Source organism: Triturus cristatus, chromosome 11 (genome assembly GCF_964204655.1).
Source record: "Triturus cristatus chromosome 11, aTriCri1.1, whole genome shotgun sequence".
NCBI lineage: Eukaryota > Metazoa > Chordata > Amphibia > Caudata > Salamandridae > Triturus > Triturus cristatus.
Genome location: NC_140594.1, coordinates 1,018,367,190 through 1,018,384,970, shown reverse-complemented (window position 1 = coordinate 1,018,384,970; position 17,781 = coordinate 1,018,367,190). Strand labels below are relative to the sequence as shown.

General features: G+C 39.5%; 1 protein-coding gene across 3 annotated transcripts in view; it reads right to left on the bottom strand.

Moving 5' to 3' along the window:
* LOC146785847 (maltase-glucoamylase-like) overlaps positions 1-17,781 on the bottom strand; it is a 783,978-nt gene that overhangs the window by 384,041 nt on the left and 382,156 nt on the right. For all 3 annotated transcript variants that reach the window (XM_085635202.1, XM_085635203.1, XM_085635205.1), the window contains 4 exons: positions 16,459-16,547; positions 13,487-13,536; positions 10,792-10,962; positions 6,865-7,005 (listed from right to left, as the gene is read on the bottom strand). In XM_085635202.1, the coding sequence (XP_085491328.1) occupies positions 6,865-7,005; positions 10,792-10,962; positions 13,487-13,536; positions 16,459-16,547 (451 nt within the window). The remainder of the gene's footprint in view (positions 1-6,864; positions 7,006-10,791; positions 10,963-13,486; positions 13,537-16,458; positions 16,548-17,781) is intronic.

Sequence of the window (17,781 nt, the reverse complement as noted above, 5' to 3'; positions counted from 1 at the left end):
GGAGGTGGTCACACCTCCCTGTGACAGGATGCCTAATGTGCTGCCTTCCCCTGCTCGAGCTTGGCTCAACAGCAGGAGGGCAGAAATGTGTCTCTGGTCAGCAGCAACCATTTTGTGTTGTTCGTGTCGAGAAGGGTGGTACTGGAAAGACCAGTGGCATCATCAGTATTCAGAAACACAAAATTATGAATCTTAATCTCACAAGAACTCAAACATTGACCACAACATGTACAATCTCCATCAAAATGGCAATATCAAGGCAAACATATATTTCTAATGCGCCTTTTCTTTTGGCTTTTCTGAAGTTGGGCAACTGGATCCATTTCACTTTAAAAAGGTTGTAGCAGCACAATCCACAAAAAGGCGGCCACAAAAATCGCCGCCAGTTAATTGGAATGCTACCTTTGTAATTATCCTTTGGACCCTCTTAATTCGATTTCAGGAGTGAACATAACACAGAATCATCTCTGATTGTTGCATCTGAAAGCTGAGAGCCACCGTAGTTAAAGGAGGAAATGCAGCTTTGATCCTGCTTAACCTCTTGTCTGCATTCAATACGGTCAATCACAACTTGCTGATTGACCGTCTGCACTCTTTTGGAATCAGGGGAGCAGACCTTGCTCTTTTTAAATCATTTTTATCAGAGGGAAAACAATCTGTTGCTATGGATGGTTTTTTATCAAACTCCTTTTTTTTATTTTTATTTACAATGTGGTGTTCCTCAGGGCTTGTCCCTGAGCCCAACCCTTCTCAATCTATATCTCACCCCCTTAGCCAAACTCATTAAAACATTTGGTTTCTCAGTAGTGTCCTATGCAGACAATACCCAGATTGTGGTCTCAGTGTCTGGGGCTACGGATGACTTGGCAAGCAGATTTCATAGCTGCATGTTGCATATCAGCAATTAGATGTCCAATAATTGCCTAAAATTGAACTGCCAAAAAACTGAAGTACTCCTGCTGGGCAATAATACATCTGTTTGGCCCCAGTTTGGTTGCCGTAGGAATTAGGAACCTTGCCAATTCCTGTCTTCAAAGTAAAATATCTAGGGTATCTTTATGACAAATTGTCATTTAAGAACAATTCACTGCTGAGACCTCTTCATCCTTTTTCGTTTTGAAAATCTTGAGAAAGTCTTCCCTGCCACAGGACTCGCAGAAGACAGCTGTTACCGCTCTCATGCTTTCCAAATTGGATTACTGCAATGCCTTATACAGCAATATGCAACACATACTTTTAAACAAATTGCAAGTCTTGCAGAATGCTGCAGCTCCCATACTGTTTGGGAACTTTTAACATCAGTCTGCATTACTGGATTTAATTCAGCTTCATTGGTTACCCATGCGAAAGGGCATTGACTATAATGCTTTATATTCTACATTATTCACTTCCTGGCTATTTCAAATGGAATTTTACATGGTATACTCTGCCTAGGACTCTGCACTCCTCTTCAGCTTACAATGTAGTCATTCTCAAATTCAAACAAGCCCTTGGAGGACGGGTGTCGAAGCTTAGTGCACGGCACGGCTAAGCTGTGGAACTCTTTTCTTCTACAGCTGAAGAAATACACAGGCCTACTTCCATTTAAAGAGGCGTTAAAAACATGCCTTTTTAATCATTAGGTTTCACTTCGACCAGCTAGGCTTTGGTTTAAGTTTCTATCTCACTCCTTCAGTCTTTCTGTTGTTGGCAGCACCAAGACATCTCTTGGGCAAAAGCATCCTTTACAAAATACATTTTCGTTTTATTTCATTTCATTTCCATTTGCGATGAGGGCTTCCTCTTTTCCAGGTTCTTTCATGTTCAGGTTCCTCAGACATCAAGGAGCATGTTCAGCTGAAGAATTCATGATCCAGATGGCATAAATGCCAGCATTGTTCAGACTGCTTACAGGTGATAATATTCACAGAGGCCTTTTTAAGAGGCTCACTTCGACAGCCCTGCCACACAATGTCCAAGGATCAAATGCTGGTTGACGGTCAACACAATTCTCCTTGTTTTTATTCTAGTTGGTAAGAGAGTAATTGTCCCCTACAAGCAAAATTAGAAATCCAGCTTTTTGGTCTTTATCTTTACCAGTCAGAATCAGAAAGCAATGGTTGTTCAATGGTACACCCAAATGTGCTATTTGTCAGTGAATCTAATGTGTCTTGTTGCTACATTCTCAGCAATGGGCTCCCATCCAAGCCTTTTTTAATTTGATTTAGTTTGGAAACACAGACACTTTCAGAAAAAATCTAAGATAAGAAACGTCCTTGGAGGGAGGGAGCATTAAAGGAACAATAAACGCTTACCCTGGAAACTTGCCCAGCTCCTATCTGCTAAAGGTTTTGTTTAACATTCTTTGAAAAAGAGGCTTGGGCAAACTGTGTACTGTGAGACAGAAAGGAATGGGCGAGATCATGGATGAAGTGTTATTTTAAAAAAAATCTTTTAAATTTTACACATAATTTGAGGCAAAGCACAGCTAAGCTTTATTCACTTATTCACCCTATTGTTCAGAACCACCAAGCAATTAATTGAAGCAGCTGGTGGACATTGTTGCACCATCTCAATCACTTAATTAGTTTACCTTTCCAGTTCAAGAAGCGGGTACAAATTACCTCTTTTGTCACTTTTGAGAAGATGAAGTACACAGTATTCTATCCCTCATAACTATGGACCAAGTCAGATACATGTTGTACAACAAAACTTAATACATTTGAGATATGATTTGGCTACAGGCAGGTCTGATAGGTATGTGTGGCTCTCAAAATACCAAGTAAATATTTGTGACTCTGGTGACATATAGCCTACAGTCTTCCAACTTAACCCATATGTAGCTGGGTAAAAGGAGTCCAAACGTTTCAAGCTAATTTATGATGTACCACTAATTAATAAGAGGTACGCCTTTTCTCACCTTTTCTCAGTTCATTCTTTACGCCAGTGATTCTTAACCTTTTGACTTCTGTGGACCCCAAATTGATAATTACTGTAACCTGGGACCCCCTAATGAATCATTATTTGAATCCCGGGCCCCTCAAAGAATCATTACTGGAAGCCAGAGATCCCGGCCTAATCAGTTTTGATGACTTGAGCAGCAGAAAAATACCCAAAAAATACAGAAACAAGTGTTCATCAAACAAATATAAAATTGATTAAACATGTTTATTAGTTTGAAAACAAATCTGAAAAAGCAACATTGTAATTTTAGCAGGACGTTTTTTTTTTCTAAATTCAGTTAAGGCTACGAACATCCTCACTATATTCTGTTTCATGTACTTGCACTTCTCTTAATGATCAATCTGAGGATACTAATTTGATCTTTAGCCTCCCATTTCAGATTCTTTCACATTTACAGAACGTTCTAAAATTTTCAATGGTACATTTTGCTACTGTATTTATATACACTGTTGAACTTGGCCCTGTCTTTAGGGTCATCTCCAGACTTTTTGTCTTCCTCCCATTATTTTTGCTGATCCCGTTATTTCTGGGCTTAGGATTCTAGGCACTTTACCACTGATTACCAGTGCTAATGTGCATGTGCTCACTCCTTGAACCATGGTAACATTGACTTATACCCAAATGATTATGCTACCCACTTAAGCAGCACTTTAAACATGGCTCATGCCTGCCAATGAACCATGTTTAAACTGCCATTTTGACCTGGCAAAACAAATATTCTGCCTGGCCCAATTCTTCTTTTTTAATACATATAAGTCACCCCTAGGATAAGCTCTAAACAGCCCACAGGGCAGAGTGCAATGTATTAAAAAGTAAGGCATGACATTTAACGTTTTACATGTCCTGGTGGTGAAAAGCTCTTAAGTTCATGTGTCACTACTGCAAGGACACCTCTCCAATAAGATAACATTGGAGTTACCTTATTTAAACTTAAGTTGTAATTTCCAAATGGAAGCAGGCTACCATGTCATGTTTGGAGTTTTTGGCGTTGTAATGAAAAATCTTCTTTCTTGGTAAAGTTGGATTTAAAAAAACAATTTTCAAGATATTTTAGAAAGCTTGTAACTTCGTGCCTTAGCCTTTTAGAGCCTGTAGACTGTCTCTGAGTCACACGGCTGTGTGTGGTTAACAGTTTGGGTTTCTGCATTCCTCCTAGACAGCCACACACAATACAGAGCTTAGGTGTGGTTGGGTGGGCCATCGTCAGCAGAATGAGAGGTTGGAGCTGGGCACAACCCTACATACACTTCATAGGCTGATTTATACCTCCACACAAAGGGCTGTATACCGTCTACAGTTAGTCTGGTACCAGGGCAGGGTAGGCAGGGCTCCTGTGCACTTTAAAGGGAAGCATCTAGAAGATTTGTCTCCACTTCAAAGGCAGAACTGGGTGTAAATACTTACTTAAATCTTTATTGCTTGATTAATAAAAATTATTGCAATCAAAATGTCTTCACATCACATAATATTTAAAAACTGTACCTCATATACTATTTAAAAAATTGCCAATACATTCATAACAATATCCCAAAAAAAAGACCAAATCACCATACATCAATAATTACTATGACATAATATTGTACATTTTGCAGTTTAAAGTGACAACATGCAAAGCATACTAATTCCCTGTTTCTAACAACAAGAATAAAATGTCTAAAAAAATACTTCAAGAGCTTCTGTAGCAGAATATTACACGTGTTGCATTTTAAAGTGCTAACATGCATCTTCCACTGTAATAAAACAATAATAAAGTGCTAACGTGCAGTAATTACCACTTCCATTATAATAAAGCAATAATAAAGTTCATCAAAAGTTAATATAATGGTGAAACTTCTATTGTTACATTTCTAATTATCACCATAGCAGCATGATCACTAAGATATACAAGATATAAAAAGTGCTAAAAACTATTAGGTTCCAGAGCCATAAAAATAATGGTACTTAAACTTATTATATCAAACATTTTTCAACTGCACTTAAGAATTTTACCAATTGGCATAAGAACGGGATCGATTCTCCAGATAATGTCATAATTAAAGCCTGACGAGCAGATCTAACCCTGATCCTCAAGAAATGTGTTTTCAAAACGGTACGCCGAATGTTAATCAGCTTAGTACACATGCACACTATATATACTAATGTTTCCTGTGGTGACCTCATAGTCTACAATTGGAATCTGGCCATTGCTTGATCCATGATTGCGTGCCCTCTTTTGTTGGATTTATTCCCATTCGTAACCTTAAGAAAATATTTTTATTCCTTGTTGAGAAATAAGCAGTCAAATATGGCTGAATGCGTGGAGATTGGTATGAATTAATCACATACCATAGATCATTTTTCCCTGCTAATGCATTTTTGCCCAACTTGAGGGATTCAGCTTTGATAAGTTTTTTTTTTTTTAAATAAACTTACAATTGGCCATTTTCAGATCTTGCAGTGCTATTTGCAGGCCAATATCCCTTAGGGAGGTTAAAATATGTATGGGTGTAAATATTGGACCTCAGACACCAAGCCTTCTGGACCTGTGAATACACAGCCAGGGAGAAGCACTAGTGTGCTGCTGAAAGGACGGCCACTCTGCTGGACTGCTTCTCTCAAGCATATCTGCCCTCCTGTGCTGACCTGCTGCTTGCTCCCCTCTTGCCTGGGTGAGAAGGACCGGACTTGCATCTCTTGAACACAGAACCCCAGAGTGAGTCCAATAGTTAGTTGGATGGCCTCCTGATCTGAAGCCTCGGGGACACAACAGGCCCTCAACAACCCTGCATCTCTACCTGGGAGATGCAGGGTTGCCAAGTGGTGCCACCCCAATTCTGGACCTTTGGAAGTGAGCCTAAGGTGCTTTTCTAACCCCTGTGGACTCAGTAGAACCGAGGCATGTCCTCTGCTGTGCTGGCCAACCCCGAGCAGCACCCATCCATCACCGCTTCTGCATGGATAAGACTTGGTGCAAAGACCGGCATTGCCTCCGCAGCCTTTTTAAAACTGCCATTGCACGATGCGCAATCGGCGCAGGTCCTCACATCTCTCGTCGATGGGAGCCTCAACTACAACGGCAGACGCAGCATCGCAGCTCCTCAGAACCAACACATCACGATGCATCTTCGATGCCAGACGTCACATCGCAACCCCTTGTCTACGGGATCCTCGACGATGATGCAGAACCATGCATCGCAGCATAGCTGCATGTCAGAAATGATGCATCGCTACAGCTGCACGGCCTGTGGGCCTAACTGGGCCTAATTGGATCACTGTAGTGACCCAATCCCATTTGCCGTCTGCCTGATCGACCAGATATTCACAGTTGGCACTTTGCACTTTTTGGGGCTATTTTTACTGAAATCTTTAAAATTGCATATCTCCGGTTTATCTAATTGTATTTTTGTTGTTTTGGCCTTGTATTATTTAATAAAACTTACTCTAATTTGGAGTGGGATTCTTTTGAGATGCGTTTTCGCTGTGAAACTGTTTGAAGTGTTGCACAAACACTTTACACATTGCCCCTAAATTAAGCCTGATTTATTTGTGCCAATCCACCAGGGGGTTCAGCACAGCTTAATCTGGGGTTGGCTTATGCAAATTGAATTTACTAGAACTCTTGTCTGCTTCAACAGGACCAAGTGCTTATGTGATCCTATGCCAATAGACGCTGTGTGTAGTATTAATGATGCCTGATCTGTACAATCAGTATGAAAAAGTGGGGGAATTGCCTAGCAACTAGTATTTCTATGCTTAGTCACAGGTACCCACTACCAATGCAGGTGCAGTTCAATATAAACAATACTTGTTGACAAATCTGATAATCAGCCATTCTTACATGGAGGCACGTCCTAGCCCATGAACAGCAGACACATATTTGGACATGGCTCACCCTGGGGATATAAGGTAGAACTTAATAATAAAAATCTTTTGATTACTTACCGACCACAGACATTTCCGAGCCTCACAATCTGCCTGACTTGGGTTTCCTTCTGGGTAACAGTCAAATCGTTTCAGTAATTTATTCCATTCAACGGTGTACGGTTTACCCAGGTCGAGTTGGAGTCCTTTAATAATAACTGACTGTGAAAGGAAACTAAACATATTAATTTTACTATGTTAAAGAGTGTTTAATTTTACCTAGATTTAGCTAGTGATATTCTTAGCCAAGAAGAATAACGCCTCATATAGTTCTTTTTAGTGAGAGAAATGTATCTCAATAAAAGAGAGAAATGGAAGTTTCGGCCCATGGAAACATAATCACTATAACATAGCTATGGGTATAGGAAGGAGGTGAATGTAAACTATGATCACAATTGAAAAAGGTTGAAAATTACAATTATTGTATTTTAATTTACGTTGAAAACAAATGTAAAGCTTCATCCGGCATTATGAAAATTGTGCATTTCTACTTTTTTTATTGCAAGGTTTGAGCTTCATAGTTGGAGGTAATTATAAAATTATGTATGTTTACTAAGGAGTGAGACGTTCAAATTGTTAAATTATTATGCAAAATAAAAAAATAAAACATTTCTCCCTGGCAGATTTTAAGGAGGTCGATATTTCATTCATTAACATACAGGGAAAATGTATTGAAATGATTTAAGAGTCCTTGTGGTGCATACATCATTACTGTTACTCTCATGTGGTCTGGGGTCTCATCAGAAAGACTGTCTGAAAGCAGTGTCAATCAACATATATACAAGATGCTTATATAGAGCTCAGGAGGAAGGATGATGAGTCTTGACAAAGCGTATGGCACGCACTCACTCCTCACATGCCGATGTGGCTCTTATAGATAGTGTCTTAACTGGAGCCCCAAAGCTGAAGGACACATACTATACCCAGAGATCTTTGAACATAGCAGAAGGCCATGTCAAATTCATGTAGGGAGTAGAGACAATGGGCCAGAAGTAAAAAAAACATTTTTTTGCATTTCCTAGATAGCGATTTCCTAGGAATCGCTATTTAGGAAATGCAAAATGGTATGAGTAGGAACTGTGAGTACAAAATCGCAAGTAGGAAATGTTTTGTTTTTGTGTTCACACCTATGGGCCAAATAGGAAATGGTTTGCATTTCCTAAATTGCGATTTCCTTTTAAATGATTTTTTCCATTTTCCCATGGTTACCATCTACTTTGAGTCGATGGTAATAGCATTTCCTAAATGCCCAATTCGCACTTAGGAAATGCTTCGTACATGTGCCTTAGGAATCACACATAGGTAATCCCTATTTGTGTTGCCTAAAACGCGGTTGCAGTTTGCAATTTGTACCAGTCAGAATTCGCAAATTGCAACTGGTTTTTGGCCTTTGTACATAAGAAAAGGCTGCTTTTCATTTCTTAATGGGCCAAAATTGCGATTTGGCTTGTTAATAAATGAAAAAAGCTTTTGTGCATCTGCCCCAATAAATGTAATGCTTAAGGCCAGGACCTGCACTCTGTGAACCCTTGAGCACCTTGGAATCCCTCGGCCCCTTGTAATTCATTTACAGGTACGCGACTTCCTACCAGTCTTGGTTTTTACACTCATAATTCCCGTGCACAATATCTCAGGGACCCACAATCATGTTTTTCATGATCACTCTAGGTACCCAGCCTACGCATCTATCGGAAATTACCTTTGATTTTCTCTCTCTCCAAGGCTTTAGGATTGAGGTTTACCTACATTGTAAGAATTTCAAGATTATTGGTGAATGCAATGTTCGCACCCCATCTACCCTTTATCTTTACCGAGCCTCAGACACTTGAACACTACTCTCATACTTGCCTTTTTTCCTACAGGCTGTCCATTTTGTTTATTTGTCTTGAAGAAGACCCGTGTTGACATCTTTAACTAATGCAGATTGTCAGGGTCGAAACGTCAACAGCTCTTTTGTCCATGTATTAGGTCCCCTAACGGATTAATTCATATAATTCATTTACCTTGCTAGGGTGATCGCCATCATAATTGGACTTTGTTTTTTAGCATTTGTCACTTCACTCACTAAGTCACTATAATTATGTTCACATGCACCGCTTTTTAATTAGGTTATCGGACAGCCTTCATGTCATGATATAAAATAAAATTTGTCTTTGTTCCAATTTTGAATATATGAAGTAAAATACTCTCTCTAGTGAGACTAATTTGTTTTCTCTCTATTGTGTTCAAGTGCACACTGTTTTTCAATTACTTCATTTACATTGTGTATCAAAACCACAAAGAAATTGTTTGACCCGACAAAACCAATTTTTACTTATATCACACATACCTAGGTTCTGAGGGATACTGGGCTACCCCATTGCTTTAGATTTTGACTCTGTGAACCCTAGGCATGATTTATTGGTTTTTCCACTAAACTGCAGAAGTAAGGGTCATGAGGGCAGACTCCAGCCAAATGCGAGGCCCTAAGTGCAGATAAATCTTGCCACACCCAAAGTCCTATCTGAATTTAGCAACATTCCTCAAGCACGTGTGGAAGTTATGGCTGCACAGTTCACTAAAATTGATGATTTTTAGATGGTGTTGTTTAATTTGAAGAAAAGCCTCTCTTTAAGAAAACCTTTCTGTGAAAATAAGAGTTATTGATAAAGGTTTTACTTAGTTGTCAGGGATGAATTTTAAAGATTAAGTGCAATCAGCTCTAATAATTCATTCTAAGTTCATTAACAAAATGTAAAAATTACATAATTGTGATTTTAAAAAAAATGTCTTTGTTAATTAAAGAAAAATTGTATCACCCTCTGCTCTAGGTAAGACACCAGGTGACCTCATGGAAAGCCTCTCTCCTTATAATCAGCTGATGTGCTTAAAGATCAAACCGTCATTTACTAAAATATATTTGGAAGTGGTTTATGTATTTACTTTGCAAGAAGTTAGAGCTCTGAAATACATTTTTAATTTAAAGTCTCAGCTGCTCACCTCGCAAGGAGCATAACCATTAGAGTCCCTTAAAGCTAGCAAATCTTGAATGATGTAGACAATGGTCTCTCTGCAAAGATGACCTGTGACTCCCAATGAGGAAGGACCAGGGGCCCGATGTAGGAAGCATTTTACTAGTTGCAAAGGGCCCAGCTGGCCATTGGCGAGAGGTAAAGTGCATTTTGCCATGTACTGAAGGCAAAATGCCACTTGGTAACTTGTTACCGAATCGCATTTTGCTTTTGCAATTTGGTATTAGGAAGGGGCGTGGTTAGGGCGTCCCTTCCTAATACCGAATAGCAGTGGTATGTATGAATGTTTTGTTACCGGGAATGCGGTCGCAAACATTTGCAGTTACCACGTCAAGTTGGTGGTAACCCCTTCGCAAATGGGAAGGGGTTCCTTCCCTTCCTCTTTGTAAATGTGGGCATCAACATTTTTTAAGGGCAGGCCAGTGGTCCCATGGATCACTGCCTACTCTTAAAAAAATGAAAAAGTAGCTTTTCATTTTTATTTTTGAAATGCATCCCGTTTTCCTTTAAAGTAAAAGGGCACATTACAAAAACAAATATTGCTTTACTTAAAAACCATTCACAGGCACAGTGGTCTGCTGATCCCAGCAGGACACCATCCCTGTGAGTGCTGGCCATTCGCAAAGGGTTGCAAATTGGTACCTGGCTCATGAATACTGATGAGGTAGGTCCATTTGCTACCCACTGCGAATCACTAACAGTGTCAAACACACTGTTTTATATCACACTTTGCGATTTCCTAATAGCAAATTGCTAACATTTGCTATTAGGAAATCACAAACACGATTTCAAACATCTGGCCCCAAAATCTTTGCTCTACCTCCACTCTACTTCATCCCTATTACAAATACATTCACGGATATGATATTTCAGACATTGCTTTATTCATTGATAGTTCAGCACACCCAATTGTGAAATATTTATCAAACAAAGTTACCATTTGGGCAGGATCATAATCAATTGTAGGCGAGGATGGCTGCACGGTTTCTCCTTGTGTCACAGTTATATCCGTAATGTTTTGGTTTATTCCTAGGATTCTTATCTCTTCAAACTTCAACATATTTGGGTCCGTGTATCCAGCTGTTATGTACGTTATACTCAAACGGCTCTGAAACATAAAATATGTACACAAACATACATCTATGAGATCACAATACCTAAAATTGATGACAACAATCATTTACACTCAAACAGAAAAACAGAAAAGCATAGATTTGTGAGACCTGATATATTCACTTCTAAGAGAAAAGAATATGTTAGAAAAATAGTGATTGGGAAAAGCAACATTAGTAGGAATATGTTTTTGTGGCAGGCAGATTTTGTCCATGTGGAATGATAGGTGGCATTTATCATGCCACACTTTTTTTCCCCTTTGTTCATAAGGAATCTCTCATCTGGTGCCAGTCTGTGAAAATTCAATTGTCACGAGCAACTTCTACCAGTTCCACCATATTTAAATGGGACAGCAAATGTGAACCTTAATCCCCATGAAATAGTGGATTCTGTGCAGAATTCCACCCAGTAAATCTGGGTTAGCAGAGTTATTCTGGGTGTTTTTTAAAAATGAATCTTAACTCATGGCTTGCATACCATAATATGCATTGTCAGCGTTGGGAGTTTTAATTTCTGCAGAAATAGGTCCGCCATAAGGCCTCTGGGAACGAATGTCTTTCTTTTAAAGGAAGGTTTTGGGGTGCACCAACTTGCATGGTAGATGGTGTAGTGATGTCACAGTGATTCAGTTGTCTCTTTTAGGATGTTTCTAGGTTTTCCTTCTCAGATTAATTTTTAATACCATCACGCCCATTTGGAGCGGTAAGGCATCCTCCGAGGCACCACTTAGGAAGGAAAGTCCTGAAAACTGCATTTTTCTTGGGGATAGGGAGGGCCAAAGGGGAAAATGGCATTTCACCTTGAGCACCAATCATCCTGGCATAACTCCTGATTTAAAGGGAACTTGAAGGTAGTGGGTTAGGTTATATAATTATTTTGTTGTTTTGTACTATTTGTCATTTAAAATATCTTAAATAAATGTTTCTGCCCCACTAGATCAAGAGGTGGAAGAAGGGATTAAGCATGGATTGTAAACAAACAAGAGATCTGATTGGAGGAAGCAATGAGTTCTATCAGGTCTGAAAGAAATATAACTGCGACTGGAGTTGTGTTAGAAGAACAGTTATGGTACGGATCAGAAACAGTATTATCCAGATGGAAATAAATGAGGCTGAAAGTCACACTTATGGCAGGAGAGCAAACTGAACAAAAAACTGAGGAAAGGGAGTAACATTTTGTATCGACTTTAACTTCCAACAAACAAACAAACAAAAGTGGAGCTCACACATTGACGAATTGACATAAAGAAAATCTACTTCAGAGAGTTAATAGTCTGCGCCAGATAATATGAATTTTTATACAGCTATAATGATAATATTAAAGTGAAGTGTATCTACACGGCACTAGGCCTTGAAAAATTGGCCCCCCTGCTTGGCAGTCAAGCACAAGTGCAGTTCAATTGGTGTATTGATTTTTTCACCGCTGACCAGTGCAAAAAATAACATTTTCCAATATCATTCATTCAGAATATGCCCTGCTGCGTCATTGCAAAGATTCAGAGAAATATTGAATGGCACAAGCGCCATTTAATAATTTTCTCAATTACTGTTAAAGGAAGAGACAAAAACAATTGGACAGAATGCGAAACAATGTCATACATTCACCCCAGTACAGAGATCTGGGCTTAAATCCAACGTTGTTTTGCTCACCATGCCATTCCAGTTTGGACCCAGCCATATGCAAATCAGTCTTGACCCTGTGCTTCATGAGAACAGTCCAGGTCGAACTGCCAAACCAGGTCCTCCCTGGACTGGCAACAAGCATCCTAGGACCGTTTTCGGGGTTTCACCCCTCTTCAGCCAGGATAGCTTGATTCCAGTGGCATGGAGAGCACGGGACCCACGTCTGGGCATACCCGTCCCAGTCGGGGTGAGAAATGCAAAAACAACAGTTGATGGACAGAATGCAGAACAATGTCATACATTCACCCCAGTACAGAGATCTGGGCTTAAATCCAACGTTGTTTTGCTCACCATGCCATTCCATTTTGAACCCAGCCATATGCAAATCAGTCTTGACCCTGTGCCCTATGGGAACAGTCCAGCCCGAACTGTTAGGCCAGGTCCTCCCTGGACTGGAAACAAGCATCCTTGGACCGGTTTCGGGGTTTCACCCCTCTTCAGCCAGGATAGCTTGATTCCAGTGGCATGGAGAGCACGGGACTCACGTCTGAGCATACCCTTCCCACTCGGGGTGACAAATGCAAAAAGAACTGTTGATGGACAGATGCAAAAAGAACTGTTGATGGACAGAATGCAGAACAATGTCATACATTCACCCCAGTACAGAGATCAGGGCTTAAATCCATTGTTTTTTTGCTCCCCATGCCAAAAACAATGAGTGCCTTTTTAATATGTATATTGAGATGTTTGGTGTCTTATATATTGCCCTGTGGACGTATTTAAATGGTATAATTGACACTATTCGCATTGCCACTCAGTGCTGATCTACATCTCAGAAACTCTTTTCCATTGAATGAATGAATGAAAAAAAACTTGTCCTAAAAACAGCATTCTTACCGAAGCCACTGTGAACTGCCCAAGGATATAGTTCCCAGTCTCTATTGCATCTGGAAAACAATCAGAAACACAATTTAGTAATACAATATTTATAGGATGCACTACATTTAATGCTCTAAAATATGATAGTTTAGACATTTAATCTCTATTTGCTGTTATATAAACTACCAGAGTAGGTTATGGTAATTACTGTTTATGTTAAGTAAATGCGATTTCAATACAAAGATTGAAAACGGTCTTTGTGTGTAACAGCTGCTGCTTCTTAAAGATGTCATATGTATTTTTCGAGTAACAATAACAAAACTTCCAAGAACCACATTATCTAGAGTGACTCAGTGGTGGAACGGAAATGTATGCCTACCTTTTGGCTACCAGGGCACTTTGGCATTACAGTAGGGCTGACAGATGTTTGCACAGACCTTTCTGTAATATGGATCTTGCTGTGCTAAATGTATGCAGGTGCAACGTCAAGCGTACAGACCCTTATTTGCTTGTGGGCATGGCCCCTTACAAATGAATCGACCCTCTCCATTTGTCTTTGTGCCATGTTACAGATGCACGTGCAGAGGCAAAGGAGCTAAAAAGAGGGGCACTGACTGTGCATCACATAGATGTGGCACACAGTCAATGCACCCCACAAGGGTGCAACTAGGGAGGCAACAAGAGTTGTCACAGGAAACTCTCAGCATCCCTCAGGAGGCAGAGCCCCCATTAAAACTCCGGCCAGGATGCACCCTGCTGTGAGCAGACCAGTGACTGCAAAGAGCAGCTCTTCCTTTAACGAATGTCCTGATCACAGTGCAGGTGGGAGTTTATGTCTACACTCTGAACAGCACATTCACTGTAATATAGTGACCTATCCTGGAATATACCTGGCACATCAACTGAAGTATACTCCATGACTCAGAATTTAACAGTGCACTCTATATGTAATGCAGCCCCAGAGATTCACTGAAAACATCTAAGTTGACATCCATCCAGAAAATGACCTCACATAAAGCTAGGCATCTGGGAGTCATTTTCCATGCAGATCTCTTGTTCATAACCCAAATCAATTCAGCAGTCTCAGGCTCTAAGATACTAAGCAAGTCTTTGCTTTGGAGAATATCCCAATCCTTCAAACTACACAAGAAACAAAAAGCTTATAAAATGCCTCGTGATGGTTATGGCGGATTATGGTGACCTTATTTATAACGGGTTGGGTAAAATGCTCACATATAGGCTTGAGATATTCCAGAATTTGGACCAAAATCTGTACTTGAATTCGTGAAACCAGGATGAAATTAAACGAGCCATAAAGACTTCCACTATTTTCTGGCGCAGGAAAGAATGACGTTTCAAATTGTATGCATTCCCCAGGTAGCCTATTGAAACAAAGGTCACAGTACCGGTCAGCCAGAAGCAATTGCACGGCCCAAATTGTTGTTTGCTTCTATTGAACCACTCCACCACTGTCCTCTAAGCAAAATGTATGCATTCCACAGGGTTATATAATAACAAAACTTCAGAATTAAACATCCTCATGCTGTGGTGGGAGTAACACACCTTCACTCTAAATCTCTCACTTCCCTTGTCTGAAACTTATTTGCAGACCTGTGGGCCCTCACAAGTTCGTGGCCGGGGAAGAATGCCCGGTTGGCCCTGCATGCATTAGCTGATGAACATCTACATACCTAAGAGGCAGATCAGCTCAGCAACTGTTAGAGTTATTAAATAACCACAAGACAAATGACTAAAACATGGCAGCAATTCCATGGGAGCACGAGGTCCACATTTTTTCACTACCTTGGACCTCCAGATAAGGAGAGAGCCACACTACATGTGCATCAAGAATCTTCTTAAAAGTGAACTGCTCATATAGTCATTCAACTAACAAGCAGACTAAGAACCACATGAAAATAATTTCTTATAGCTTTTGCTCCCTTGTATCCAACTGAATTCTAACCATCAGAAATGTAATCTTCAACTCCTCAACATTTTAATATTATGGCTATAAAGTAACTAAAATACGACATCTGATAAATCTAGACATTTTAAATGGTGCCAGGACTACTGTTCATGTGGGCTATTTGTGAAATCTTTCTACTTATGGAACAATATCCTTAGTCATAGATCTGAAAGGACGTCTTTTCTAATAGAGCTACATCTAATCACATAGATATGTCCATGATATACACATTCAATAATGGTAATTACCTACACATACCCACCCCAAAATAGGTCTTTCAAGGTGGCAAACCTATCAATCAGCTTTCGGAGAAAAACATTTGAGTCCAAAACAACCAGTACTAGCAATATAGTGCCACCATAAATTCCTCCTTAAATGGAATGTGCATAGAAAATGTTCCTGCCTAATTGTACACAAAATGAAATCACTCACGAGTGCTAACCCCTCAACAAAAATGTAGGTCAAAAATCTCTTGAATGAATGAAGATCTAGGGAACCCAAAATAGTGTTAAGAATATCCTCATGACATGACTTTTGACTATCATACTAACGGCTCAGTGATACACACTTGAATATTGAGATGCTGAAGTTACATTAAAATGAAACAGTATTGTGTAGAAGGTGTTATGTTGAAGCAGAATGGCATTATGCAAAACCAACCCATATTTCAATATTTGGACCTATAGAACCTTGTTAACCACTCAATCAGAAGAATTATCTCCCTCACATATGTCTCATTCATTCCTGGATGAAGAAGCTACTGAGGAAATCCTTTGTGTTGCATTGAAATTTCTTCATGATTCTGGATTGAGATGATCATTTTGAGTCAGCACAAAGCAGTGATCAACTCTCGGTTTATATTTCCCTTGCATATGAATGATGTGCTACGTTATTTCTAATTTTGCATTATTTCATTGTGAAATGGCCACAGGCACTGGTTTGCAAATGTGTGTTGATTCTGAGATTGAAATAAACAAACATATTATTTTACGATGATTAAAGATTTGAATCAAAACAAACTTACTTCTAGATTCACCGTCATCCCAGTATAATTCGCCTTTGGCTGACAGATTTTCATCAAGTGCAATGATGAGGCCCATAGGCTTTTTTCGGCTACAAAAAGAAATTGAAATATATGATAGAAAGAGTCGACCATTTTACAGGGTGTAGTTGAGTGAACAGATATATACAAATGTAACTTTCAATACTATTTGTATCGCAGTTGTGTTTTAATAGGTATTTGCTATCCAGTTGCGTTATGTTGATTTTACTTTATCTATTCTTTACAGGAAACACTTTTTCATGAATGTTCAGTAGCAAATTGCAAAACAAGCATTGGTAATGCATCAGTTTTGCCTATGTAATGAATAAAGAGTTATTTTCATCAATCATTGTCCAGGAGAAAGAAAGAGCTACCTGACTGATAATATGGGATTGGAGAGGATATGGTGCAGTTGCCAGAGCTGCTGATTTGAGAGCTGGGGATCCCAGTTTGAGTCTCGGTGGCTCGACGCAATATCCTGTGATTCTATGCAAATCACTTAATCTTTCCGGGTGATTAATTATTATATAAATATGCTGCAAGAGTAAATGGCAATCTTTATGAAAATATAGTTCCACCAAAGAGGATGTTAACAGTATTTCAGCGGCAGGAAATTAATAAGAGAAGCATGCGAGCAACAAACATTGGTAAATGCAGGAAAATATGCTGCAGCCAATAGAAATGGAGGAAAGGTAAGTGGCACGCACAGGAAGCAATGAGAAGCCAGGAAAGATAGATGGTGGGATGCAAGTACCTTTTAAGTTTATAGTCAAAAACAATTTATCAAGCACAGCGCAAGATGTAAAATATGCTTATGGTTGTGCTGCTGGCTGGGCCACTGTATTCATAAAATAAAGGATTGCTTTATGAAAAAATGCTAACAAAATGCTTCAATTTTTTGCCTAAAAGAAAAAAAGGAAATCCCAACCCTATCACACCTGGCACTTTCATTGATTTCATGAATACAGTGCTGGGGGAGGCAATGTGTAAAGCTTTCATTCATAAAATCGGCCTTTTTTTCAGGCTTTTCTTGGGTGATGTGTCTCGAGGACATGGTGTCAACCCACTTTTTATAGTAGGACAATGATTCTCTATCATTTACCAAGCCTTCTGTTCCTGGATTGATATTTTGATCTCAAGCAACTGTATGTGGTTATCTTCTTAGGCCTCGATCACAAGTGGAGCAGAGAGGCATGAGTTACTTACTGCATCCAGCAAATACAGATGCTCCAGGGTGCAGTAATTACCACATCCTTTATTAGCTTAAATTCTCGGATATTAGACTCAATAAATGGAATTCTGTGC